We start from the raw sequence: 27921 nt of genomic DNA, 5'->3' as shown, positions 1-27921 counted from the left end.
AACTCGGCTCGATCCGATCTTGCCGGAAAAAAACCCTGTTAGGCCCGTTTCGAGGGCCCGAACGAGCTCTGACATTTCCGAAAAGCTCAGCCCTGCCCGGCCCGATCAAAATCAAAGTCCAAGTCACTATCGACAAAATTTGCTACTTAAATCAATTAAAATCATATATAACAACCTCTACTCTTGGATAGTAACACGTCAAAATGAAATTAAACCAGAAAATCAACCACAAGCCACTACTGACAAATTTGTCTACTACAATCAACTGAATTCATCTATAACAACCTGTATGATATGGTTCGTAAAGTCTAAAAATGAAAATAAAATACAGAATCAACTATAATTCAATATCAAAATCAACTGAAATCATCTATAACAGACTGCACATTATGGATCGAAACACGTCAAAATCAACTTAAATCAGAAAATCAACCACATGTCACTATCGACAAGTGTGTCTACCAAAATCAACTAAATTCTTCTATAACAGCCTGTATGATATGGCTCGTCAAGCCTCAAAATCAAAATAAAAATATAAATCAAACACAATTCGCTTTTCACAAATCTGCTACTAAAATCAACGAATAGCATCTATAACAATCTATAGTATATTAGTGCTAGCACATTAAAATCAAATTAAAGCATAAATCAACTTAAAACAGAGTACTAAGAAACATAAATCAACTACAAGTCAACGTTGTCAAATATATATACTAAAATCGATTCATAACAATGATACCAACCTCTACTTGTAGATCGTAATAGAGTTAAACAACTCAACGACATTATTATTTGACAAATTACTATTTCGAATTGTTAGATCTGATTGTTTGAACGTAATTTTAACAATTAATTAGTGATTTCAACATACCTCTGATACTTTCCGGTGATGAATTCTCAGAAGTTTTGATGCTGTGTTGCTTCGAAGTTGTGGTTGAGAGAGAGGATTAAGAGGATTTGTTCAGAAAAAAGTGATAAAAGAGGTTGAATGATAACTGATTAACTGCCCTAATTAATATGTCCGTATTTTTGCAACTTTTTTTGAAAAATAGTATATTTGCAAACTCTTTTAAAAATCAATAGTAAATTTGCAAAATTTTACTTTTTCTTAATTATTTATCAAAAAATCTCTATTATTTATATACTTTATTGCAACTTTATTGGAGGATTAATGAAAGCAGATATAGTAAGTACACTATATATATTTGAATAACATTGATAAAACATATTATACTATAAACATGTTTGTTTTTTGCCGAACTTAAATATTTTCAAAGAAGTAATGTTTTCATAAATTATTCCATGCAAACTAATATATTTCTACGATGATCTAGTTGATAACATATGTAGTCTTCAGAATCTCTAATAAAACTCGATCTGATTTAAATTAAAAAAAACTCGGCCCGATCCGATCTTGCCGGAAAAAAACCCGGTTAGGCCCGTTTCGAGGGCCCGAACGAGCTCTAACAGTTCCGAAAAGCTCAGCCCTGCCCGACCCGATCAAAATCAAAGTCCAAGTCACTATCGACAAAATTTGCTACTTAAATCAATTAAAATCATATATAACAACCTCTACTCTTGGATTGTAACACGTCAAAATGAAATTAAACCAGAAAATTAACCACAAGCCACTACTGACAAATTTGTCTACTACAATCAACTGAATTCATCTATAACAACCTGTATGATATGGTTCGTAAAGTCTAAAAATGAAAATAAAATACAGAATCAACTATAATTCAATATCAAAATCAACTGAAATCATCTATAACAGACTGCACATTATGGATCGAAACACGTCAAAATCAACTTATATCAGAAAATCAACCACATGTCACTATCGACAAGTGTGTCTACCAAAATCAACTAAATTCTTCTATAACAGCCTGTATGATATGGCTCGTAAAGCCTCAAAATCAAAATAAAAATATAAATCAAACACAATTCGCTTTTCACAAATCTGCTACTAAAATCAATGAATAGCATCTATAACAATCTATAGTATACTAGTGCTAGCACATTAAAATCAAATTAAAACATAAATCAACTTAAAACATAATACTAAGAAACATAAATCAACTACAAGTCATCGTTGTCAAATATATATACTAAAATCGATTCATAACAATGATAACAACCTCTACTTATAGATCGTAATACAGTTAAACAACTCAACGACATTATTATTTGAAGAATTACTATTTCGAATTGTTAGATCTGATTGTTTGAACATAATTTTAACAATTAATTAGTGATTTCAACATATCTCTGATACTTTCCGGTGATGAATTCTCAAAGTTTTGATGCTGTGTTGCTTCGAAGTTGTGGTTGAGAGAGAGTATTAAGAGGATTTGTTCAGAAAAAAAGTGATAAAAGAGGTTGAATGATAACTGATTAACTGCCCTAATTAATATGTCCGTATTTTTGCAACTTTTTTTGAAAAATAGTATATTTGCAAATGCTTTTAAAAATCAATAGTAAATTTGCAAAATTTTATTTTTTCTTAATTATTTATCAAAAAATCTCTATTATTTATATACTTTATTGCAACTTTATTGGATGATTAATGAAAGCAGATATAATAAGTACACTATATATATTTGAATAACATTGATAAAACATATTATTCTATAAACATGTTTATTTTTTGCCGAAATTAAATATTTTCAAAGAAGTAATGTTTTCATAAATTATTCCATGCAAACTAATATATTTTTACGATGATCTAGTTGATAACATATGTAGTTTTCAGAATCTCTAATAAAATTCGATCTGATTAAAATTAGAAAAAACTCGGCCCGATCCAATCTTGTCGGAAAAAACCCGGTTAGGCCCGTTTCGAGGGCCCGAACGAGCTCTGACATTTCCGAAAAACTCAACCCTGCCCGGCCCGATCAAAATCAAAATCCGATAAGCCCGACCCGTTCAAAAGAACGTTCCCCGTTCGAACCCCACCCTATAAATACTAATTTCCCAAAACAAACCATTTTCATCTCCCCCAACTCAATTCTGCAGACAATTTACATTTACAAACGTACATACACACACATTAAATATAATGGAATTGGGACGTTACTCGTTAGACCTAAAACAAAGCCCTAGAAAATCATTCACATCATCACTCACAAAATCAACCTCTAATGCTTCAACTCAAAGCCTCTCATCCATTCTCAACAACCCGACCGGGCCCACCGACCCCACGTGGACAAGCTGGTTCTCATCCTCCGCCGTTTCCCCACCCGAATTCACCCCTATCAACACGACCCGACCCGGATCCGAACTGACCCGACCCGACTTCAAACCCTATGTTTCTTCAATTCAGGACCAATTCAACAAGTTTCAGGATATTAGGGTTCATATTAGTAGAGAAAATGGGGTGGGATTGGAGTGTAGTGGTGGGAATGGTGAGGCGATTGTTGCGTGTTTACGAGAAGTGCCTGCATTGTATTTTAAAGAGGGGTTTGAGATAGAGGATGGCGGGACGTTTATTGCGGCATGTACGGGTTCGAGTGTGGAGGAGAATTTGGGTGTGCAGGAGAAATTGTCGCAGTATTTGGATTTAGTAGAGGTGCATTTGGTTAAGGAGATTGCGTTGCGGTCGAATTCGTTTTTCGAGGCGCAAGTTGAGTTGGAAGAGTTGAGTTTGAGGGTTGTGGAAGGGTGTAGTAGGGTTAGGGAGTTGAAGGAGACTGTTAGGGTTTTGGATTCGGATTTGGTTGAGCCGGCGAGACAAATTCAGGAGCTTAGTTCGATTAGGAGGAATATGTTGGTTTTGCAACAGAAGTTGCGGTTGGTTTTGAATGTTAATAATGCTTTATCTGCTCTTCAATTGGTGAGTTACGTTGTGTAAAATTCTCGATTTTTTGTTTTTGCTGGATATTTATTTACGGTGATGGATTTAGTATCGGGGTTAAGTGGCTGAAAATTACTCATGAAGTGTGAGCTAAGTTCCAAGTGAACTAGAATAACCTTGCATTCTAAGAGCATATGTAGGTTGCCAAATATTGACATGCCATTACATATATTAGTTTTTTTGATTAGTCTCGGAAACTTGTGTTCAAAATTTACTCCAATAGTTGGCAATCTAAAAAATTGCCGATATAGTCCAGTACATAAATAAAAGAAATGATATAATAAGTGTAACAATATAAAATGGGGTATAGTTATATACTTTTGGGACAATTATACGTGTTTTAACATACTAGTTTGGAAAGTTGCCAATTTTGGAAACTTTCTGGTGGCAACCATAATACAACAGAATCTCTACATAATAATAACCTCCTTATTGTAATAAAAAATATCGATCCCAATTTGGGCAAGACGGCAAGTTATAATTAAGAATAACCTCTACATTGTAATATTCAATATTTTATATAAGTCCATCCTTTATTAACTTTCCTCCGTATAAGAATAAAAATTCTTAAAATTATATTTATATACATATATATATACACACACATAAATATGTGATATATATATATATCTAATAATATATAGTTTTCTTACATAAATATGAAAGTCGACTCAAGAAATTTTTCAAAAGTTATATCGATTTGGTTAACAATGCATCATTTAGCACCGCATGCGCCCCTGTAAATACTCGTAAACACGATCACCTTCTTGTTAATTTGTTTCAAATTCATGCATTTTATATTATGTTACGTAATTTTTTAAAAAGTTATGATATATCCTTTAAATTCATGTATTCAAGATATATATAATGAATATTTTTTATTAATTTTTGAAATTTATATGTCCGCCTTTACTAAAGAATAACCTCTCTCCAATGATATTTTTTCTCTATCCCAACAATATTACTATACATAGGTTTTAGTGTAGAGCCAAGGCCGCCAATTAGAAGTCCCAATGCAACAATAGCATTTTGGAACCTCTTTGAGAAAAATTATGTCATCAACATATTAAAATTGAACAATTATAGTAATGATATAGTATTAGTTTTAAATATATAAATAATGGTATAGGGTTAATATTTATCAACCACATACTAAATAAATTTTTAATTTTAATTTAGAAATTTAATCATCTCAACTTAAGATTTAAACTCTATGATAACTAAATTTCAATATATAATTCTCTATTGAAATTACAATATATCTTTTCCATTAAATTAAAATTTGGATTCTAGTTATATTTTACAATAGAGTGTTATTAATATCATATATAATTTAAAATTATTAAAATATAAATAAAAAATTGTAAAGTATTAAAGGATACTCGTGCATTGTAAATTAGTGTATATTATCTATATACACACAATAGATTAGCTCCTCGATTTTGTTATATTTATTTTAAAATAGTATAATTTTAAATAATTTAGTACTTATAAACTTTTTTTACTAAATTTTTAATACATATTTATATTGTTGTTAAAAGCGCGCTTAAACGCTCGCTTAAGCGAGAAGCGATGCGAGGCTGAAGCGCCTCGATTCAATTATGCGATGCAAGTTTGATAAAGCGCGCTTTTTGGTGCGCTTTGTGCGCTTAAACGAGATGCAAGAAGCGCAAAAAAGCGCGCTTTTAAATTTTATACCGATTCTTCTTTATTTCTTATATATATATATATTGATTCTTGTATATACGCACATATACACACACATACACAGATTGAGTCCTGATTTCTCATCTTCTTGGTACTGATTCTTGTACACACATATATATAGACACGATCTTGACACATATATTACTTGGTGTATATTTTTGTTATACACATATTTTTTATACTGATACACATAGGGACATATTTGTATAAATTATAACTAAATTGTATATTTACGATTAATAGATGGCTGATAAAAAAGACGTGGCATGGAAATATGCGCGGAAGTGATAGAGGGTAGTTCAGTTAAACTTTTCTGTGGAAAAGAAACATCTAGTGGAGTATTTAATTGATCCTCTATATTATTTTGTTACAAAGACTTCATATTTTGGCCTTAAATTTGAATCTGGTTATTATTAACATTTTATGACAATCTAATTTGTATCAACATGTTAAATTTATTGTTATACATTTTTTTCAAACTATTGCATTTGTTTTTAAAAAGCGTGCTTCTCGCATTACGCGTTGCGCTTATGCTCCACGAAGCCTTTGTGCTTCAGTGCGCATCTCGCGTTTAATAACACTATTATTTATATTTATATTTATGTAAATGATTTAAGTTTCTATCACACACACTCGCCTCATTTTTTTAATTTCTAGTTTTTTAGTTTGCTGACTTTTTTGTAATTGTGTTTATCAAAAAATGTTAAATAAATATATATAATATTTTTTAATATTTTAAAATTTTCCACCCGAATTCCCATTTATTGAAGTTTTCCGAATTCATGTATCCCTTCATCGCGCGCTCATGCACCCGCACCTGTGCTTCCTAGATTTGGAGTTACTGGTTGCTCAACATGGTATTGGAGCTCGGGTTGAGAAAGGACTCAAGTTCGACTCCCTGGGAGTTCACTCCCAACTTCCTCACAGTTTATTACAGATAGGCAAATTAATATCCACGTGATCCACTCTTCGACCTAGAAATGACCTTTCGAGTGAGAGGTAGTGTTAAAATATAATATGTGATCATATTAGGACCTTTCTCTAACACCTTGAAATTTTAGATGGACTGGTTCTCAACAATATTACTCTTCTTGCACTTGTTCTCACGTGCGAGTGTCATGTATGTTAGGGAAGGGCACGGGGTGTATAAGCTTTACTTGTTGTTTTTCTCATGTTTGAGTGGAGCTACCCACTTTGTTATGTTGTGATTGTTCTCGTGTGTGAGTCATGCTAGAAATTTGGTGCTCCTTGTAATTCAACTAAATCAACGAAGTTGATTTTGTTTCTGCAGAGGAGATTTGGTGCATGATAATGTTTAAAGTAGCCCAAAGAGACTATTTGGGATAAAAATAAAAATAAAAGGCTTTGTTAGCCCTTTGAGTTTTCTAGAGTTATTATATTTTATTGTTATTTATCTGGATGATTATCTCTTACAATTATTTTTGAACATCAGGAAAAAAATGGATTTTTTGTTTTTAGAGTTGGATTTTAATTAGGAAAATATTGTTTAGGTTTATGATATATTTGAACTCATTAAGTAGGTTTTGTAAGGTATTTTATTTGTATTAGGTCGATTATCATCAAATAATTTCTAAATTTAGTTATGTATATTCTCAGCGGACCTGGTATTTATTTTGTAAACTTGTTTGCAGCTCATTGAATCTGCAGACTGTGCTGGAGCTTTGGACATCGCTCATGATTTGCAGCAATTACTGGTATTTTTACGAATAAAAATCTTTTGTACTTTTAATCATCCAGTGATTTCTACTCTGTACCTTCATGTAATGTTGATGCAGGACAATGAGCCTCCCCCATCAAATGTTCTAGTTTTCTGTAATTTTAGCGGACCTAGATAATCATTTTTAATCTCTTCAACTATTTTTGCAAGAAGTACATTTTTTTTCTATTTAAGAAACTGAAACTAAAATGATAAAAATAAAAATGAGAGAAAACTATGGCAGAATGGCGACGAAGTGCATATCGCTTGTTCCTGAGGATGTCATGTTTTACATATTCGATTGATGTAAAACACTATAATTTAGAATCCACTATACCCCTAGTACATTATTTGCTATCACGTTTGTAGGATGGGAACGAGCTGACTGGTCTTCACTGTTTTCGTCACCTTGGGGATCATGTAAAAGGTGCCATCAATTCGATAAACAGGTTACTTAATGCATACTTCTAATTATTTATTTTCTTAATTGTTTAATATTTTTTTCTTGGTCTCGTTATTGTATTATTTTTATATGTGCTTTTAGTCTTGCTTTGAAATCTTAATATTCTGACAAATATTCCTGGCAGTCGCTTAATGATTCATTTGCAATTGCAAAATGTGGCAAGAAGATAAGATTTTAGAATTTTAGTTAATAGTGTTGGTGATTTTCAGTTTCCTTAAATTTCCGGAAAACTGGTCCTACTTAAAGTCGTAGGTGAATTTTATAATATCTGCCCAGTACTACAACTGCACATATTAGTGAAAGAATAGATTTACAGATTTAGAGATAGCTCCAATCAGTACCAGCATAGACTGGAAATTGCATTACCAAAGGGCAAAGCTTATGCAAGTATCTGACAAGTTACTTCCACTTATACCAGACCGACGATTTTGACCTAGGCGTACATAGACATATCTATCTTGATAACAAATTTAAACTGCGTAAGCATACTGTATACCGGGTTGCTGATGAATTTAGTGACTTATCACATTCATTCTTGTAGCATTCTTTCAGCAGAATTTATGCGTATATCAATACAAGGTACTCGAGATGCAGATGCTGTAATATTATTAGAATCAAAAACAAGGGCAAGATTGCTCACAAACGGGAATGATGACGAGGTAAGCATAGTGAGTTATAATATTCCGTGAGTACGTGTTACTTTGAAATCCTTTTAACCGTTATTTTTGTCGTTTATATCTATTCCTTGTGGTTTTAAAACATATAAGACGTGATAAACATAATTAAATTTTAAGAACACTTAGTAAGTGGGTTTAAGTGGATTGACTATGGAATGTTCACTTCCTTGAAGATACCTAATGGCGACAAACGATATTAGATTACGAGTTAACAACCCATAATTAAGAGATTTTTTTTAATATTTCAGTAGTCAATTTTATATGCCAATGTATATGGTGTAATTATAATACTTGCATAGGAGTCGAAAACCCTGATGAATTTTTCTTAGGACATAGAAATTGAGGTCTCCCACCGCTTCCTCAAAGTGATGTTTACCGGTAGTATTACTTAGTGTCTGCAATTTGGTCTAGTTGAAAGTGTTTGTGAGCCTTGGGTCATTTAGATAATTTTGTTAGGGTTTACAAGCCCTATGTAAGTGTTGTAATGCTCTACGTATTCATTAGCTTTTGAAACTGATTACTGAATTTATCAAATTCTCTTAACTAGGTATAGTCAAGGTTTTTTGGATATCTTACTGTGTTCCAGTTACCAAGTTTGAAACATGAATTTTCTGATCCATTACTGAAGTTGCATTGAGATTTGAGCCAGTGGACTCAAGCTTATCTAGAATCCTTACCAGCTCATCTAAAACCTTAAGGTGTTAGAGGAAGACCCCAATATGATCATATATTTAACACTCCCCCTTATGGGTCGAAGAGTGGGACACCGGCGCCCATCTTTGGGGCATTAATTGCCTTTAGTGTCCACAATAAATTTTGAGAATATTGGGGGTGGCTGAGAATCGAACCTTAGTTCTCCCGCCAGCCTAAGCTCTGATTCCATGTTGAGTAACCAGCTCATCTAAAACCTTAAGGTGTTAGATGAGTTGGTTACTCAAAGGATCATATATTTAACACTCCCCCTCACTCGAAAGCCCATTTATGGGTCGAAGAGTGGAACACCGGCGCCCATCTTTGGGGCATTAATTGTCTTTAGTGTCCACATTAAATTGTGAGAATGTTGGGGGTGGCTGGGAATCGAACCTTAGTTCTCCCGCCAGCCTAAGCTCTGATACCATGTTGAGTAACCAGCTCATCTAAAACCTTAAGGTGTTAGAGGAAGACCCCAATAGGATCATATATTTAACAAGAACCATTTATGATTAGGCGCTGCATTCGGCCTGCATTCGGCCTGGGTTGTTGCAGATTTGTAGACACATATGTCATTCTATCATTTGGCATGCATCTTAGATGTGCTGATATTAGAAGACTCTTGTCTTGTACATAGTTTTTTTGTTGATTGTTTGATTCCTAAAGTACATATTTATACTCTTGTCTTAGATGTGCTGATATTAGAAGACTCTTGTGTTGTGAAATCTGCTTTATTAAATGTCAATACAATTTGTTTGTCTTTTTTGTATTATATTCTCCTTGTTAGTATTTGTTGCACAGTTTTTGACATCAGGACCAGATGAAAGATTACAAATTTTGAGCGAGTTCATGTGAACACTAAGATTATATCTGGAATATGGATTAATGTTATATTTCTACCTACAAAATCCTGAATGTCATTTTACTATTGTAAGCAATAATTGATATTCGTTTGGTTAGTAATCCTTTGCTTTGGCATAGTGGGTACCTCACCCTTGTTTATCAAGCGGTAAAGGGTTCAAGTATCTATAGAGGCAAAAAAAGTAGCTGCGTGTGGTAATTGTACGGACCCAAAGTAATTACTGAAGCTTACATGATGCAGGTTGAATTTGACAGAGGAGAAGATGCCAACATTAAAGATCTGCTACTTCCAGTTATTATTGGATTGCTTCGATCTGTGAGTGTAATCTGTAACTTTTACATTTGAAATGTTGTAGTCACGTGGCTGGACTTTTGTTACCAAAGACATCATACTTCCCCCCACTTGCACAATTTTCTGTAAATTTTCCTTTCATCCTTTCATCCTTTACCTGATATTTTGATCCTATAACTATTACTTAAAAATCAGGTTTGGCTTCTGACCAGCTGGAATCTAATTTGAACAGGAACCTTTATGAACTTTATTTGTAATTAATACCTGTCCTAACAATTGGTCTGATTATTATTACTCTAGCTGCTAAATCTGTTTCTTCACCTCTATATATCTGTTCTAGACCTCCTTTACTAATTTGATTTGAGTGCTCAAAGTGTGAATATTGTCGTATATTGATTTGTTGCAGGGAAAACTCCCAACTGTATTGAGGTTATACCGTGATACACTTGCTGCTGAGATGAAATCTGCAATTAAGGTGGCAGTTTCAGAACTTCTTCCAGTTCTCGTATCTAGTCCATCGGACTTTGATTCCATGCAAGGAGAAAGAGTTTCGGAATTAGATGGTGAGTTAGCCTTAATTACATTTTATGACTGCGTGTAATTTCTGCTTACTCTCTCCTGTCTCAAAAGAATGTCTTGATTAATATTTGCACACTGATAATTGAACTACTACTTTTTAACTAATCTAACATTCGGCACTTTTAAGATAATATATAATCCAGTGAAGACCTTCTAAATAATACCTTGAGGTTAGAAGAGCGGGTAACTTTACCAATGTTATTAAAGGCGAGATGCGCACCGAGGCGCTAGGGTCCCTTGGAGCCTAGGCGATGAGGCGCGAGGCGAGGCGAGCGCCTCATCGAAATTAAACGAATTTACTTAGAAAATAAATTATTTATTATAGAATTTTCCAAAAAAACCACAAATAGGAATATGAAACTTAAAGGAACTTTCCATGTTGGATCAGTTTTCTTACTATCACTTTTTTCGGTAGTCATTGCTCCTTTACGTTGTAAATTCATACATATATATTAGTATGTAACTGGAAACACAAAAGAACAAGCAAATACATGGTATATTAATATGTATAACACTATAACTGTAAGAATATACAGTATATATATAAATATATATATATAAATATATATATATAAATTGTATACACTCACAATATATATATATATATTTATAATTATATATATACATGATACACACACAGCTTTACTGAGAAGAAAAGAAGTAGAATATACATGTATATGTAAGAATATGTCTTCACATATGTTAATATTGATAACATGGATTTTTAAACACTTGTGGGAATAAAAACAAGTTGGGTTTTAGGACTGTTTTTGACTATTTTGACTGTTTTTGCGCCTCTCGCCTCAGGGGTCTAGGCGCGCGCATCACTGAAGGCGCTGTGCCTCGGTAAGAACTATGCGCTAATAGTGCGCTTCGTTGCGCCTCGGCGCGCCTTTAACAACAGTGAACTTAACATGGTAATTGAGCCCGTACTAGAGATCCATTTCCTCCTATCTCAATGTTCTCAAATGTAATTTGGACACCCTGGTTATGTATTACCCTGGGCTCTCACTGATTTGTTCTTGACCCAAAGAAGGGCTTTTGAGGTAGGGAGAGTGTTAACTGTTAAGATAATATATGATCCAAATAAGCCCCTTGTTCGAACACCTATGTTTTAGGAGAGCAAGTAATTTGACAGCTATACAATCAAAGTAGCCTCAAACATTCTTTCTGTGACATCACATCCTTTTGCTCATCTAAAACTTTGTAGGAACAGTGAAAGTAATTTTTAAAATGAGTTATAACTGTCAGATTAACGATGATTTGTTGCATAAAATTTTTGTAAATATCATTTTTTGGCCTAGTTGGAGGTTCATCACTTGCAGATATGCTTCAAACCTTGGCAACAGACAGCTTTATTCAGATTTTGCGGACTTTATTCCGGATTGTATGGGTAATGTATATTCTTCTTTTTCCCTTTTATTGTAATAATCTCTATCTCTCGTCATTTGTTTAAAATTTATCAAAATGTGTTTATTCATTCATTGCATAAGTTTCTTTTTTCCGTAGTAAATTGATTAGAAATTGTTGTAGATTGACTAGAAGGAGGGTGAGGCATTATGCCAATTTCATCAAATAGTGACGGTGATTACTAATATGATACCTGTGGAAGAATAAGGTAGTTCAGTGATTTGTGAAGCTCATATTCTTTGATTGAAGTCCTAAGTGGTGTCTCAAAATAAATTTGGCCTAGTTTCACTGAAATATTTACTGTCAAAAGTAATTTAAACTGCAAGTGACTTTAGAGTAATGTCAGAACAATTGTCAAAAGTAATTTAAACTGCAAGTGACTTTAGAGTAATGTCAGAACAATTTGAATTTCGACAGGGCCTCTATTATAAGTTATAACCCATTAAAAGTAAATCTTTTGAATGTATATATGTATTTATGTGTCAGGAACTCCATTTAGGTTTTGAGATATTTGATTGTTTTAGGTGTTTTTATAGAAATGCAGTAAACAATTAACAAGCAGTAAAATAAGCTAGATAGAAGAGATTAACAGAGAATATAGTGAACGGAAGAGTATTATTTAGAGAGAAGAGAGAGATCAGAGAGAGAGAGAGAATTGATTTCAATGAGTATTATTTAGAGAGAAGAGAGAGATCAGAGAGAGAGAGAGAATTGATTTCAACTAATTGATTTCAACCTCATAATTATTTTTAGAATCGATCCTAGACTCATACCTGTATTCACTAACCCTATTTGATTTTATTTATAATTTTTCGGGATTTATTTGACTCGATTCTACCAATATTAGGGCTTATAAGCAATTAATTATCATAAGACGATTCTCTTTCAGAAGAAATTATGACTTACAATTATTTTTATTGAATTCGTTTCATTTTTCTGAGTCTAAGGGTCTTCGTTTCACTCAAATCGGACTAACGGTTTAATTACTACGAAATAAACAAGATTTAATTAATTAATAATTAATTATAATTAAATAATCCTTAATAATATTTTTAAATAATTATTTAATAATTATTATATTTTAAAATAATTAATCCTTAATTATTAGGATTAATTACAATTTATTACAATTATTCACAAATTATTATCACTTACTCGATTAGGTCGATTATTTACAAATAAATAATCGATACCACTAACTGTTACATTATTTATCGAATAAATACTATCGCTCGAATAATTATAATAATGATTTAACTCATCATTCACTTACTCGTATTATTAAACTAATTATCGAATCTTTAATCATATTATTCAATTATTTTTAATCCTATTAATTAACTAATTACCTAATTATTAATTCATAAATAACTAAATAATAATTAGATAAATAATTAAATACTTAATTAAATAACTAATTTCGAATTTCTAAATTAATAAAATAATTTAGAAATTATTATTAATAATTTTCAGAATTTAAATCTAATTTTTATTAGATTTTTAGAATTTATTAAAACTGATTTTGATTTTGTAAAATTTAATTAAATACTAAATTAATCAGAAACAGGAAATAGAAATCAGACCGGGTTCTTTTGGATCAAACCCGGGTCATAATTTACAGAAAACGGGTCGAGTCCGGGTTGTAAGAACAACCCACCGATGTTCTTCACAACCCAGAATCCGGCGAACTTCCGGCGACCGGATTCCGGTTAAATCGGAATGAAACGTTGCAATTGGTACAGGGTTTTCACTCCTAGCCTTCCAGGAACACAGCCCAACCGTCTTCTTCTACCCCCGTCACGTGGATCATCTTTTCCGGCCAGAAACGTAGCAAACGCCGGGGAGCTTCAACCAAGTCCGACGAGCTTGATTTCCAGGCAAAACAGGCATCGTTTGAATCGTTGTTTTATCGGTTTTTGTTCAGAATTTCACGAGGAACACAATTAAACTAATATCACGATCTAATAACCCCTACAACAGATTCTCCGATCAAATTACAATTATTTCCGGCCAAAACTCAAGATCATGATTTTGTATACTAAAAATAGTAAATAATAGCTTAAAATAAAGCTTGACACTTCTACAATCTAACCCTTATAACCAAAACAATCTCAGATTCATACAAATACAAAAACGAACTAATTAAAACTTACATAAACCCTAAAATCAGAACAACTAATTACAACAATCATTTGATGAATTGAATAACACAAATCAACTGTAAACAAGCATCTAAAGCTATTCCAAGCATCAAATTAAACCCATAACCCCACAAACAAAAAACCCCAATTTCAGTTCGAGAACCTTAAATTTCGAATTGAAAATCTAAGCAACAAAACATGAAATTGATGGTATGAATAGAAAGTAGAGATCATAAGCTTCGTTTTGGTTACTTACATGAGAGATTTGGTGCACAGAATCACTATGAAATCTGAGGTTTAATTCTCAGCTTGATCTTCACCAACACTTCTATTTTCTTGATTTTTCTGATTTTTCTATAATTAATTAATAATAATTAGTAAATAAATCAGCTATTTATACTAGGGAATATAATACCCCTAAATAAAATTAAGGGTCTAATTACACGTCTAATAAAATTATTTGGCCCCAATTTTTATAATTTTTGGGTATTAATTATGAATTTTTAAATATCCAATAAATACAAAATATATGCCAAAAATTCCCAAAAATTGTGAATAATACAAAAATGCAAAGAAAAATGATGTTTGATAATTTCATGATCATATAAAAATAAAAATGTGATTTTTGTGGGGTTTTTTGACACCCGAAGGGGCCCGGAAAAGTCGTTTTTCGCAAAAAAGGTAAATTTGTAAAACGTCTAGGGGTTCAAAATAACGATATGGTATAGGCCATACTTGGCAAAAATAGGGCCAATGATTTTGTTTGAAATACGGGCTTTGATATAAAACATATAACTTACGATAAAACACTCAATAAATATCCAAATCACATTCGGGTCAAAACAGACAACAAGTAACACATAGCAATTAGGGTTTTACGACTCAACACATTTAATCACATAATAATAGACATAATTTATCTTTATTATAATATAATACAAGCGTAATTTTCTCGGTCGTTACATTCTCCCCCCCTTAACAGGATTCTATCCTCAGAATCACGCAATGAAAATAACTGAGGATAATTTTCTAACATATCACTCTCAAGTTCCCAGGTTGATTCTTGAACCACTAGGTTTCTCCACAAAACTCTCACTAATGGTACAAGCTTATTCCTTAATACCCTCTTTTCCGATCTAGAATTCTTATCGGCTGCTCTATATACGACAAATCTGTCTGAAATTCTATTGGCTCATATTCCATTACATGGCTTGTATCAGAGTTGTACTTCTTAAGCATGGACACGTGAAATACATTATGATTATGCTGCATATAGGGTGGTAAAACTAATTCGTATGCAACTTTTCCAACTCTTTTCAGAATTTCAAATGGTTCGACGTAACGAGGCTTTAGCTTGCCTTTATTGCCAAACCTTGTCAATCCTTTCCATGGCGAGACTTTTAAAAATACATACTCTCCTTCTTGATAGTCCATATCCTTTCTGGCTGGATCTGCATATTTACGTTGTCGATTCTGCGCTGCTTCGAGTCGCTTTCGGATAAGTTCTACTTTCTCCTTGGTCTGCTGAATTAGTTCTGAACCTAGAATCTTGCGCTTTCCAACTTCATCCCAACAGGTAGGTGATCTACATTTTCTTCTGTATATAGCTTCATAAGGTGGCATCCCAATACTCGCTTGATAGCTGTTATTGTAAGAAAATTCTACTAGCGGTAAGTGTTTGTCCCAAATGCCTTTAAAGTCTATTGCACATACACGTAGCATATCTTCAATTGTCTGAATAGTCCTTTCACTTTGCCCGTCTGTTTGTGGATGGTAAGCGGTGCTCATGTTCAACTTGGTTCGTAGACATTCTTGGAATTGTCTCCAAAATCTTGAATTAAAACGGGGATCTCGATCCGATACAATAGATACAGGTACTTCATGACGCATCACGATTTCCTTGAGATATAAGTGTACTAACTTGTCCAGTGAAAACCTTTCGTTGATCGGAAGAAAATGTGCTGACTTCGTTAAACGATCAATAATAACCCAAATTGCATCATGATTTGCTTTCGTCCTTGGAAGTCCCACTACAAAATCCATAACTAAGTGCTCCCATTTCCATTCGGGAATATCTAGTGGTTGTAATAATCCGCTCGGGCGTTGATGTTCAGCTTTAACTCTTTGGCACGTATAACACTTACTAACCCATTCAGCTATTTCTTTCTTCATATTTGGCCACCAAAAGTTTTCCTTCAGGTCTCTGTATATCTTTGTGCTTCCGGGATGAATTGAATATCTTGAGCTATGAGCGTCTTGTAAAATTTCCGCTTTCAATTCCTGTACATTAGGTATCCAGATTCTCGAAGTAACTCGAAATATTCCTTTGGCATCCTTTTCGCTGGTAATCTCTTCTCCTGTCAAATTGTCAATTTCTCGATCCATTACTTCTTGACACCTTATCTTTTCCAATAATTCTGGCTGAAAGGTCATGGCGTAAATAATTTCAGTAGAGCTTTCTGGAACACGAACTTCAATCTCCAGTTTATCGAATTCCTTGATCAAGTCTTCTGAAGATGTTAGCAAGTTTAATCGTTCCTTTCGACTCAACGCATCTGCTACTACGTTAGCTTTGCCTGGATGATAATTGATTGAAACATCGTAATCCTTGATTAACTCTAGCCAGCGTCGCTGTCTCATGTTGAGTTACTTCTGTGTGAAAATATACTTCAAGCTTTTATGGTCCGTGTAAATCTCACATCTTTTGCCGTATATAGATAGTGTCTCCAGAGTTTTAGTGCGAACACAATTGCTGCTAGTTCGAGATCGTGCGTCGGATATTCGGATATTTCAGTTCATGCGGCTTTAGCTGTCTAGAAGCGTATGCGATCATGTTGCATCAAAACACATCCTAATCCTCGATACGAAGCGTCGCTGTATATGACAAAGTCTCCTTGATCATCAGGTAAAACAAGGTAAAACAAGCACAGGTGCAGTTACCAATCGATTCTTCAATTCTTGGAAACTTTCTTCGCATTTCTCGTTCCATTCGAACTTTTCATTCTTTCGTGTCAACTTCGTCAATGGTATGGCTATCTTTGCAAAATCTTTAACGAATCTTCTGTAATAACCTGCTAATCCCAAGAAACTTCTGACTTCCGTTGGAGTTTTCGGTCTTTCCCAATTTAAAATAGCTTCAATCTTCGCTGGATCCACTTGAATTCCTTCAATACTAATGATGTGTCCTAGAAATTGCACTTCCTTCAACCAAAATTCACATTTTGAAAATTTCGCATAAAGTTGTTCCTTTCGTAATTTCTCCAATGTCGTTCTTAAGTGCGCTGCATGTTCTTCTGTCTTTGAATAAATCAAGATGTCATCAATAAATACAATGATAAATTTATCCAGATACTTCTTGAATACTCGATTCATCAAATCCATAAATGCTGCAGGTGCATTAGTCAGTCCAAAAGCCATCACAATAAATTCGTAGTGTCCATATCTTGTTCTGAACGCAGTCTTTGGAATATCTTCTGCCTTGATCTTTAACTGATGATAGCTTGATCGTAAGTCGATTTTCGAAAACTACGCTGTTCCTTTCAGTTGATCGAATAAGTCGTCGATGCGAGGCAAATGATATTTATTCTTGATAGTTAACTTGTTCAGCTCACGATAATCAATACATAGTCGTATGCTACCGTCTTTCTTTTTCACGAAAAATACTGGTGCGCCCCATGGGGATACACTTGGTCTTATGATTCCTTTATCGAGAAGATCCTGCAATTGGTTTGCTAATTCTTTTATTTCAACAGGTGCCATTCGATATGGAGCTTTTGAAATTGGTTCAGTCCCCGATGCCAAATCAATAGTGAACTCGATTTCTCGATCTGGAGGTAGTCCTGGAAGTTCATCCGGAAAAACATCGGGATACTCACAAACTACAGGAATATTTTCAATCTTCGGACTTTCTTTTTCGGTGTCCAACACGTAGGCTAAATAGGCTTGACCTCCTTGACATAGCAATCGTTTCGTCTGCATCATTGTTAAGAATTTCTGCTTCTGCTTTTCACCTTTGAAAGTTACCATTGTATTCTCGTTGGTTTGCAATTTCACCTTATTTGCGCAATCAATCTGAGCATTATTACTAGCTAGTCAATCCATTCCTAAAATAACATCAAATTTTCCTAACCTGAAAGGTATAAGTCAACTGAGAAATGACATCTCCCTATTTCAATATCACAACCTGGGCATACTCGATCTATCGTAACCTGGTCATCATTTGCTAATTTTATGACTAGCACTTCATCTAACCACTGAACCTCACAGTCTATCTTAGTAATAAAACCTTCAGAAATAAAAGATCTCGTAGCTCCTGAATCAATCAATACTTGGACATTTACGGAATTTACACGAAGCGTACCTGCAACCACATTCGGACTCTGCATAGCTTCCTTCATTGACATGTTGAAAGTCCTTGCCCTGGGCTGATTTTGTGGTGGTAGTGGAGGTAATGCTAAAACCCTTGGAATGCTAGCGGCCATTGCGACTCCTCTGTAGTCTTTGACAATATGTCCTTTTCTTCCGCACTGGAAATAAGTGACTTCTGCCTTTTCCATCGGACATTCTCCAGAGTAGTGTCCCCTCTGCTTGCACTTGAAACACGTGACATTTGACTTGTTGCAAATCCTAGTATGCTTTTACCAGATGTTCTGCAATCAGTTATAGGCGGTCGGATAAGTCTTTGCTGATTTGGGCTGGAAGTCGATTACTCATCCTCCGGTTGCCCTGTTCTGTTCTCCTGAAGTTTACCTTTTCCCGGGCTTGAAATCCCGGTCTTGTGTTGAAACGGTTCTGGGAATTTCCTGGTCCCTTCTCTTTCTGAGCTGCTTCACTTTCACCTTCAATGATCATGACCTTCTGAACAATAGCCATATAAGTCGCCAGCTTGAATACTGCTACCCTGCTACGAATCCATGGCTTCTTGGCTCGCTTTTCATCCGTATCCACCTGCTCATGTACAAACCTAGCCAATTCTGTGAACTTAACTTCATAATCCGCGACCGACAAATTGTCTTGCTTCAATTCCAGAAACTTGATCTCCATCTGATTCTTCATGTAGCGAGGAAAATACTTCTACAAGAAAAGTTCGGTGAATCTATCCCAAGTCACTACACCTTCTCCTTCCAAAGCTTTCTTTGATTCCTACCAGTAATTAGCTTCGCCCTTAAGAAAGTAGCTGGCAAAATCCGTCTTCTGTTCTTCCTCAACCTTAACCAACGCAAAAGCCTTTTCTATCTCCTTCAACCAAGCTCTCGCCTTTGTAAGATCTGCGGAATCAACAAATTCCGGAGGCTTTACCGACTAAAATTGCTTGAAAGTAACTACAGGTGCTGTTGGTGGTGTTTGATGTTCTGGATGAGCGGCTTGCTGTAGCATTTGTTGTTGGAACTGCTGTTGTTGCTGCTGCATCTGTTGCTGCATAATCAGTATCTGCTCTTGCATGAGATGAAACATCTGATCCATATGATTATTATTTCCGTTAATCGAGTCAGGTATTACTTTTCTTTTAGGTGTCATATTTCTGATAATAAAACAATTATTTATTTTAATAACAATTTACTAAACAGAGGATATGGAATAGAAACAGTCTCTATAATATTAAAACAGCATTAAAACAATTGATATGGGAAAGAAAACAATTTATCAAATATCTAAAATAAGTGAGTAAAAACAGCGTGATTTTTAAATAAATCAGTTTGAAATAATTAAAAATTTTGAAAAATAAAGGGTATAACATGGTTGTAAATAAAAACAACATTTTTAAAATATGCGACGGTAAAACGATAAAATAAATGTAAATGCTTAAATAACTGGAAAAAATAAAATAAAGAAAACGTGAAAAGGTTCATCTTATATATATAGGTAAGACACCAGCTGCAGGTGTCTATGCTTGATACAAAAGTCTATAATATGTCAGTCGTCAGTCGTCCTGCTACTGCTATTAGTCAAAACTAGTGGCTACACGCATACAAACTAGTCATACAATACTACACTGCATCTATCTACCCATAATATACAAGATACAATACTCCACTGTTCGCTGAGATAAGAATTCAGGTGGCACACGGCTCAGCTCCTGCCGCAATGCCTCTAATACTGCCTCTGTAAGTCTCATCACCCTGCGATACACTGCCTCTGTACATATATCCTGCTGCCTCAAGTCAGTAAACTACTGAGAACCAGCCCTATGGATCTGGCGTAGTCTCTCTCTCAAGATATAGTCTGGTCGTAGTGCTCGAACTGGTCCATCCTCGTGTGTCTCAAACAACCCAAGAATCTCCGTACACTGATTCTGCCATCTGACCCTCTCCTCTCTCTCTGACTGGTACCGCTGCTATGTAACCGTGCTATGCTCGCGAAGATCTGTACGGGAACCTCGAGAAGGCAATAGTAATGCCTGATCCACAACCTCATCCACATACTCTGGCTGCAGGAACTGGTATACGCCGGGCACAGGGGCATAGATAGCTAGCGGTGCAGGAAACAAAACGGGCTGCTCCTGTGGTGCATATACAGGTGGCTCTAACTCTGGCTCCAAATTAGTGAGTAGTTAATATTAGTAATGCCCCAAATCTATACCCCGGATTTAGAGGGTGTTACAGTTGACATCAGAGCATAGGTTTTGACCCTTGAAAACAAGAACATTAAAGTTAAGATAAGATAGGGAGATCATATAAGATATATGTAAGAATGTTAGGGTTGTTTGTTTATGTGATTAGGAGTTATGAGTTCTAGAATTGTGATTTGATTGTTCTTGTATTATGATTATATTAGATGGCTTCTTCGACGTCATCTGCGGAGCGGACCGAGTCAGACCCAGTAGTAGCACCAGCACTAGCACCAGTATCGATACAGGTATTTCCTCCATTACCACCACCACCACCATTGTCATATGGACCCGCACCAGAGCAGTGGTCGGTACCCCCTGCACTAGAGATACCTGACTTTATTGATTATTTTCCGTATTTTGAGCCGGAGATACCTGATTTTTCACCATTAGAGTTCCCAATGTTCGATGTTCCTGACATGGTTGATATTCCACAGTGGGAGGACTTGGAGCCACAGGTTCCTGTGCCACAGCCTGAGATTCCAGAGATTCCCCAGATGGAGCCAGAGTTAGAGCCACCTATATATGCACCCCAGGAGCGGCCTGTTTTGTTTCCTGCACCGCTATCTATCTATGCCCCTGTGCCCGGGGTATACCAGTTCCCGCAGCCAGAGTATGTGGATGAGGTTGTGGATCAGCCATTACCATTACTTTTTCGAGGTTCCCGTACAGATCTTCGCGAGCATCGCACGGTTACATATCAGTGGTACCAGTCAGAGAGAAAGGAGAGGGTCAGATGGCAGGATCAGTGTAGGGAGATTCTTGGGTTGTTTGAGACACAGAAGGACGGACCAGTTCGAGTACTACGACCAGACTACATTTTGAGAGAGAGACTACGCCAGATCCATAGAACTGGTTCTCAGTAGCTTACTGACTTGAGTCAGCAGGATATACGTACAGAGGCAATGTATCGCAGGACGATGAGACTTACAGAGGTAGTATTAGAGGTATTGCAGCAGGAGCTGAGCCGTGTGCCACCTGAATTCTTATCTCAGCGGACAGTGGAGTGTTGTATCTTGTATATTATGTGTAGATAGATGCAGTGTAGTATTGTATGACTAGTTTGTATGCGTGTATCCACTAGTTTTGACTGATAGCAGTAGAAGGACGACTGACGACTGACATATTATAGACTTTTGTATCAAGCATAGACACCTGCAGCTGGTGTCCTACCTATATATATAAGATGAACCTTTTGACTGATAACAACTTTATGCGAAATTTTCAAAATGTGAATTTTGGTTGAAGGAAGTGCAATTTCTAGGACACATCATTAGTATTGAAGTAATTCAAGTGGATCCAGCGAAGATTGAAGCTATTTTAAATTGGGAAAGACCGAAGACTCTAACAGAAGTCAGAAGTTTCTTGGGATTAGCAGGTTATTACAGAAAATTCGTTAAAGATTTTGCAAAGATAGTCATACCATTGACGAAGTTGACACGAAAGAATGAAAAGTTCGAATGGAACGAGAAATGCGAAGAAAGTTTCCAAGAATTGAAAAATCGATTGGTAACCGCACCTTTGCTTGTTTTACTTGATGATCAAGGAGACTTTGTCAATACAGCGACGCTTCTTATCGAGGATTAGGATGTGTTTTGATGCAACATGGCAACGTGATCGCGTACGCTTCTAGACAGCTAAAGCCGCATGAACAGAAATATCCGACGCACGATCTCGAACTAGCAGCAATTGTGTTCGCACTAAAACTCTGGAGACACTATCTATACGGCAAAAGATGTGAGATTTACACGGACCATAAAAGCTTGAAGTATATTTTCACACAGAAGTAACTCAACATGCGACAGCGACGCTGGCTAGAGTTAATCAAGGATTACGATGTTTCAATCATTTATCATCCAGGCAAAGCTAACGTAGTAGCAGATGCGCTGAGTCGAAAGGAACGATTAAACCTGCTAACATCTTCAGAAGACTTGATCAAGGAATTCGATAAACTGGAGATTGAAGTTCGTGTTCCAGAAAGCTCTACTGAAATGATTTACGCCATGACCTTTCAGCCAGAATTATTGGAAAAGATAAGGTGTCAAGAAGAAGTAACTGATCGAGAAATTGACAATTTGACAGGAGAAGAGATTACCAGCGAGAAGGATGCCAAAGGAATATTTTGAGTTACTTCGAGAATCTGGATACCTAATTTACAGGAATTGAAAGCGGAAATTTTACAAGACGCTCATAACTCAAGATATTCAATTCATCCCGGAAGCACAAAGATGTACAGAGACCTGAAGGAAAACTTGAAGGAAAACTTTTGGTGGCCAAATATGAAGAAAGAAATAGCTGAATGGGTTAGTAAGTGTTATACGTGCCAAAGAGTTAAAGCTGAACATCAACGCCCGAGCGGATTATTACAACCACTAGATATTCCCGAATGGAAATGAGAGCACTTAGCTATGGATTTTGTATTGGGACTTCGAAGGACGAAAGCAAATCATGATGCAATTTGGGTTATTATTGATCGTTTAACGAAGTCAGCACATTTTCTTCCGATCAACGAAAGGTTTTCACTGGACAAGTTAGTACACTTATATCTCAAGAAAATCGTGATGCATCATGGAGTACCTGTATCTATTGTATCGGATCGAGATCCCCGTTTTAATTCAAGATTTTGGAGACAATTCCAAGAATGTCTACGAACCAAGTTGAACATGAGCACCGCTTACCAACCACAAACGGACGGGCAAAATGAAAGGACTATTCAGACAATTGAAGATATGCTACGTGTATGTGCAATAGACTTTAAAGGCAATTGGGACGAACACTTACTGCTAGTAGAATTTTCTTACAGTAACAGCTATCAAGCGAGTATTGGGATGCCACCTTATGAAGCTCTATATGGAAGAAAATGTAGATCACCCACCTGTTGGGATGAAGTTGGAGAGCGCAAGATTCTAGGTCCAGAACTAATTCAGCAGACCAAGGAGAAAGTAGAACTTATCCGAAAGGACTCGAAGCAGCGCAGAATCGACAACGTAAATATGCAGATCCAGCCAGAAAGGATATGGACTATCAAGAAGGAGAGTATGTATTTTTAAAAGTCTCGCCATGGAAATGATTGACAAGGTTTGGCAATAAAGGCAAGCTAAAGCCTCGTTACGTCGGACCATTTAAAATTCTGAAGAGAGTCGGAAAAGTTGCGTACGAATTAACTTTACCACCCTATATGCAGCATATTCATAATGTATTTCACGTGTCCATGCTTAAAAAGTACAACTCTGATATCAACTGTAACACCCTCCAAATCCGGGGTATAGATTTGGGGCATTACTAATATTAACTACTCACTAATCTTGCACAAGCGGAATATAAATAAAATAATTACCCCGAACTACTACTACTCAGGATCTTTTAAGGTTAAGATTTGAAAACAAGGACGACACACTAACTTTATTACAAACCAGTTTAAAAACAATCTGTCTCAAGAATTCTCTTTGTTACAAAACTTTATTCTATTTACATCTCATATTAAACAACTTTTATTCAATTCATCACTATTACTTATCCTGTTACACCTGATCTGGTAGCTCAAAACTCTCTTCTGGGATAGGGATGAACACTCTTGGTATAAGAGGGTCCCGCCGCTTGACTCGCTTCTTGACTATGCGGGTTCTGATGGGTTTCATTCTCTACCTTAACTGAAAAACAATAGGAATAACAATAAAAGAGGATGAGCCAAAATTGCTCAACAAGCCTGCAACAATATATATATAGTAATAAGGAAAAGAATAAATGAACCGATAACCCGCTGGTTTGAACAACCAACTGAAATTGTATAGAATAATAAATTGTCATTACTGGCGAGTGCCAAATGAATAAGACTGGAAATAAGAACCAACATATGCTCTATATGCTCTATAACCTGCTGATCAGTCAGGATACAGCGCGGATCTATACCCAACTGCATAGACCCAACCAACATAAGGAGTACTCAGACAACTATGTCCTATTAATTAAAGGTCTGGGTAATGCCCAGCCCGTATCGTAACCATCCAGTACAAAGTTCAGCATCCGGAACAATCGAAATGCTTTTGATGTATCCCAACATCAGGATATATCAGAGTATATATAACAAGGATAAAATTATTGGAATATGAATAGAGGATTCAATAATTGGGAGAAATCAAGAATCGAAATGAAATAGAAACAAGAATCAATAATTGTGTATCAGTATATGTGAACAAGAATTATCAAAGTGTAATTGATATGGAAAGTAAGGTATATTTCACTATTCTGAATTTAGAATAGGGGAAAAACTTGCCTTGCGCGTACTTAACCTGGTTCAACTCACCGCCTTCTGTCTCCTGCTTGATCTGCCTTGTTGATACTGGATCAATCATAGAAAGATAGTCGTTTAGATAACTTTATTTCATACGCGTATCTCGAATTGATACCACGTAACCTTAATTATCTACCCATACGTTTCTATCTGACTCGCATATCTAAACATGTAATTATATAGCACATAATGTTCATATAATCATGTAAAACACATAACACATAAGGCACATAATTGATTTCAACCTCATAATTATTTTTAGAATCGATCCTAGTACCCTATTTGATTTTATTTATAATTTTTCGGGATTTATTTGACTCGATTCTACCTATATTAGGGCTTATAAGCAATTAACTATCATAAGACGATTCTCTTTCAGAAGAAGTTATGACTTACAATTATTTTTATTGAATTCGTTTCATTTTTCTGAGTCTAAGGGTCTTCGTTTCACTCAAATCGGACTAAAGGTTTAATTACTACGAATTAAACAAGATTTGATTAATTAATAACTAATTATAAATAATTAATTATAATTAAATAATCCTTAATTATATTTTTAAATAATTATAGAATATGAGCTTGAGGGTTGTAACAAGACGATAAAAACAGTGAAATAAAATGCATTGTTTGCACTCTATTTTCTTCATGATAGGTTTTGTGTCTTGCTCTGGGTTAGAGGTAATGAAACCAGAGAAACATTTACATATATGCGTTTTGAAAGTTGACATATCCTCTTTAGTAGTATCAATATATTTTTTCAGTAACTGGTTACACCTAACTAATGCTAGTAATACATGATTAGGTTATTTATAGAAGCCAAAATATTTTCGGCAGTTCTAGGTACCATCTTCAGTCAGTGTCCTGGTATGACGTAACATGATTTCTTCTTTTAGTAAATGCAGGCACACTTAGTGCGGGCTGCTGAAGTGAAAAAAGCCATTGAATGGATTATGTGCAATCTCAATGGTCACTATGCTGCTGACTCAGTTGCTGCTGCATTTTCTGTTGGTGCAGTAACTGCGGAAGCATCTCAAGAAACAGATGCTCAAATTTCTTCCTTTCTCTCATATTCTTTGCAACGAAACACTGCGATGTCTTCTTCAAATCAGAGGAGGGGAAACGACACAGACAATTCGTTGAATATATCAAGAAATTTCCGGTATGTAATCTCAGTGTCCGGATGTATACTTTTAAGTTGTTATCTTGTGCTTGATTGGGTTCACTATAGGATTTTAAATTCTATGGAAGTTGTAATTGCTTGGTATTAGATTTGCTCCGAGTTTCTGGGAAGTCTGATAGTGTGTTGGGTTGACATAAAAAAATTGTACTTTACGAGGGGCGGGCACTTTAGATATCATGTGTGAACTCCTACTCAATGTTTCTAGGGCACGGGCTTTAATTCGCGACGGGGTACGAAAATGGATATGCAGAAGGTTACATGGGGCGAATCTGGTACTATGGAACATGTGGGTGCAATGGAACGTATCCGCATGATGACACTTTATGTTGTAATCTTGTGCTACTGATAATTCATTGAAGCAAAAGTAAATTCAACAAAAGAGATACAAACATTTCAAATCAAAAAACTTATTGTAATTAAATTTCTTTGGTACTATTTGGTTGTAAAGACAAATAAAATTGTAAAATAGATTTACATTTTACGAGGCATCTTTTCTTTCCTTTTATCTCGGTCTCGGCCGTCCCTCTTTTATCTCTTCATCTTCTTTACTCCACCGTACGCTCTATCAATATTCAAGTCTATTGTACTTTTGTCTTTGTTTTTTTGGAGGGATTTACGGTGGGGAGAGTGAACCAAAATCCAAATGCTATCTGGCCGGGATCAATCTGTGTTCGAGGAAAAATGATCCGGTTCGAGATTCTCTAGCACGTCTAGTGTTCCTTGTAACATTGCTCCTACTTTGCAGAAAGTACTATTTCCCTTGAATTTGCTAAGCAAACGACCTCAATAAGAATCACTTCCTAGGAACTTCAACTTTCTGGATATTCTGCTAAATAAAAAATCACTTCGTCCTAAGCCCAATTTCTTTCTGGAAGTTGGTTGGTTAAATGCCATTAGTTTTATATTAGGCTGATTTATGCAACGTTGATGGCCTAGAGAGTATCCAGTTTAGGTAATTTTTAGTACTGTTTAATCATTCGTCCTTTTCCTTTGTTTTAAGTATGAAGTAGCTAATCAAATACATTTTAAATACTGAATAACTTCTTTAACAAAGTATAGCAGTGTATGGCGAGGAGGCATAGTTTGTTGTGCTTTGAGTTATATGATAATTATATAAAATTGATTTAATCTCGTGGGCTTTTCGCATAGGTTTCTGTTCTTGTTTTATTTCATTGGTATAAAAAATTAATTATATATTTTACCATGATAATCTTTAGTTATGCTAATAAATATGCTAGGCCAATGTTAGAGAATGATGAGAAACCAGAAGTGTTCATTCACTGTCAAAAATTAAGTTCAGTGACCTAGAGAAGTTATATATAGCTAGTCTGTTGACCTAGAAACATCACTGCGTGTCTGGGTAATATGTTCTTCGTCTTCAGCCTCTGAGTTTTTGGATAATGGATTAGACCATTAGTTTTGACTAGGCTTGTGCCAAAGTGTGTCAAAAATT

At 35.2% G+C, this 27921-nt stretch overlaps 2 protein-coding genes across 3 annotated transcripts in view; both read left to right on the top strand.

Moving 5' to 3' along the window:
* Positions 1–2986: 2986 nt before the first annotated feature.
* LOC141683160 (vacuolar protein sorting-associated protein 54, chloroplastic-like) overlaps positions 2987–27921 on the top strand; it is a 35834-nt gene continuing 10899 nt past the window's right edge. The window contains exons 1-8 of one of the 2 annotated variants that reach the window (XM_074487847.1): positions 2987–3832; positions 7213–7275; positions 7647–7726; positions 8282–8399; positions 10210–10284; positions 10667–10823; positions 12165–12232; positions 26191–26447. In XM_074487847.1, the coding sequence (XP_074343948.1) occupies positions 3059–3832; positions 7213–7275; positions 7647–7726; positions 8282–8399; positions 10210–10284; positions 10667–10823; positions 12165–12232; positions 26191–26447 (1592 nt within the window). In that variant the 5' untranslated portion in view covers positions 2987–3058. Of the gene's footprint in view, positions 3833–7212; positions 7276–7646; positions 7727–8281; positions 8400–10209; positions 10285–10666; positions 10824–12143; positions 12233–26190; positions 26448–27921 lie in introns of both variants that reach the window. The other variant, XM_074487846.1, reaches the window with a different exon arrangement.
* On the top strand, positions 12421–26147 carry LOC141683161 (uncharacterized). The gene is made up of 3 exons (XM_074487848.1): positions 12421–12457; positions 21165–21245; positions 21435–26147. The coding sequence occupies exons 2-3, from the start codon at positions 21165–21167 to the stop codon at positions 21861–21863; spliced, it is 510 nt and encodes a 169-aa protein (XP_074343949.1). The 5' UTR covers positions 12421–12457; the 3' UTR covers positions 21864–26147.

Source organism: Apium graveolens, chromosome 9, assembly GCF_009905375.1.
Source record: "Apium graveolens cultivar Ventura chromosome 9, ASM990537v1, whole genome shotgun sequence".
NCBI classification, from domain to species: Eukaryota; Viridiplantae; Streptophyta; class Magnoliopsida; order Apiales; family Apiaceae; genus Apium; species Apium graveolens.
Note: the sequence above shows the minus strand (reverse complement) of the source record. Positions and strands in the feature narration are given on the sequence as shown.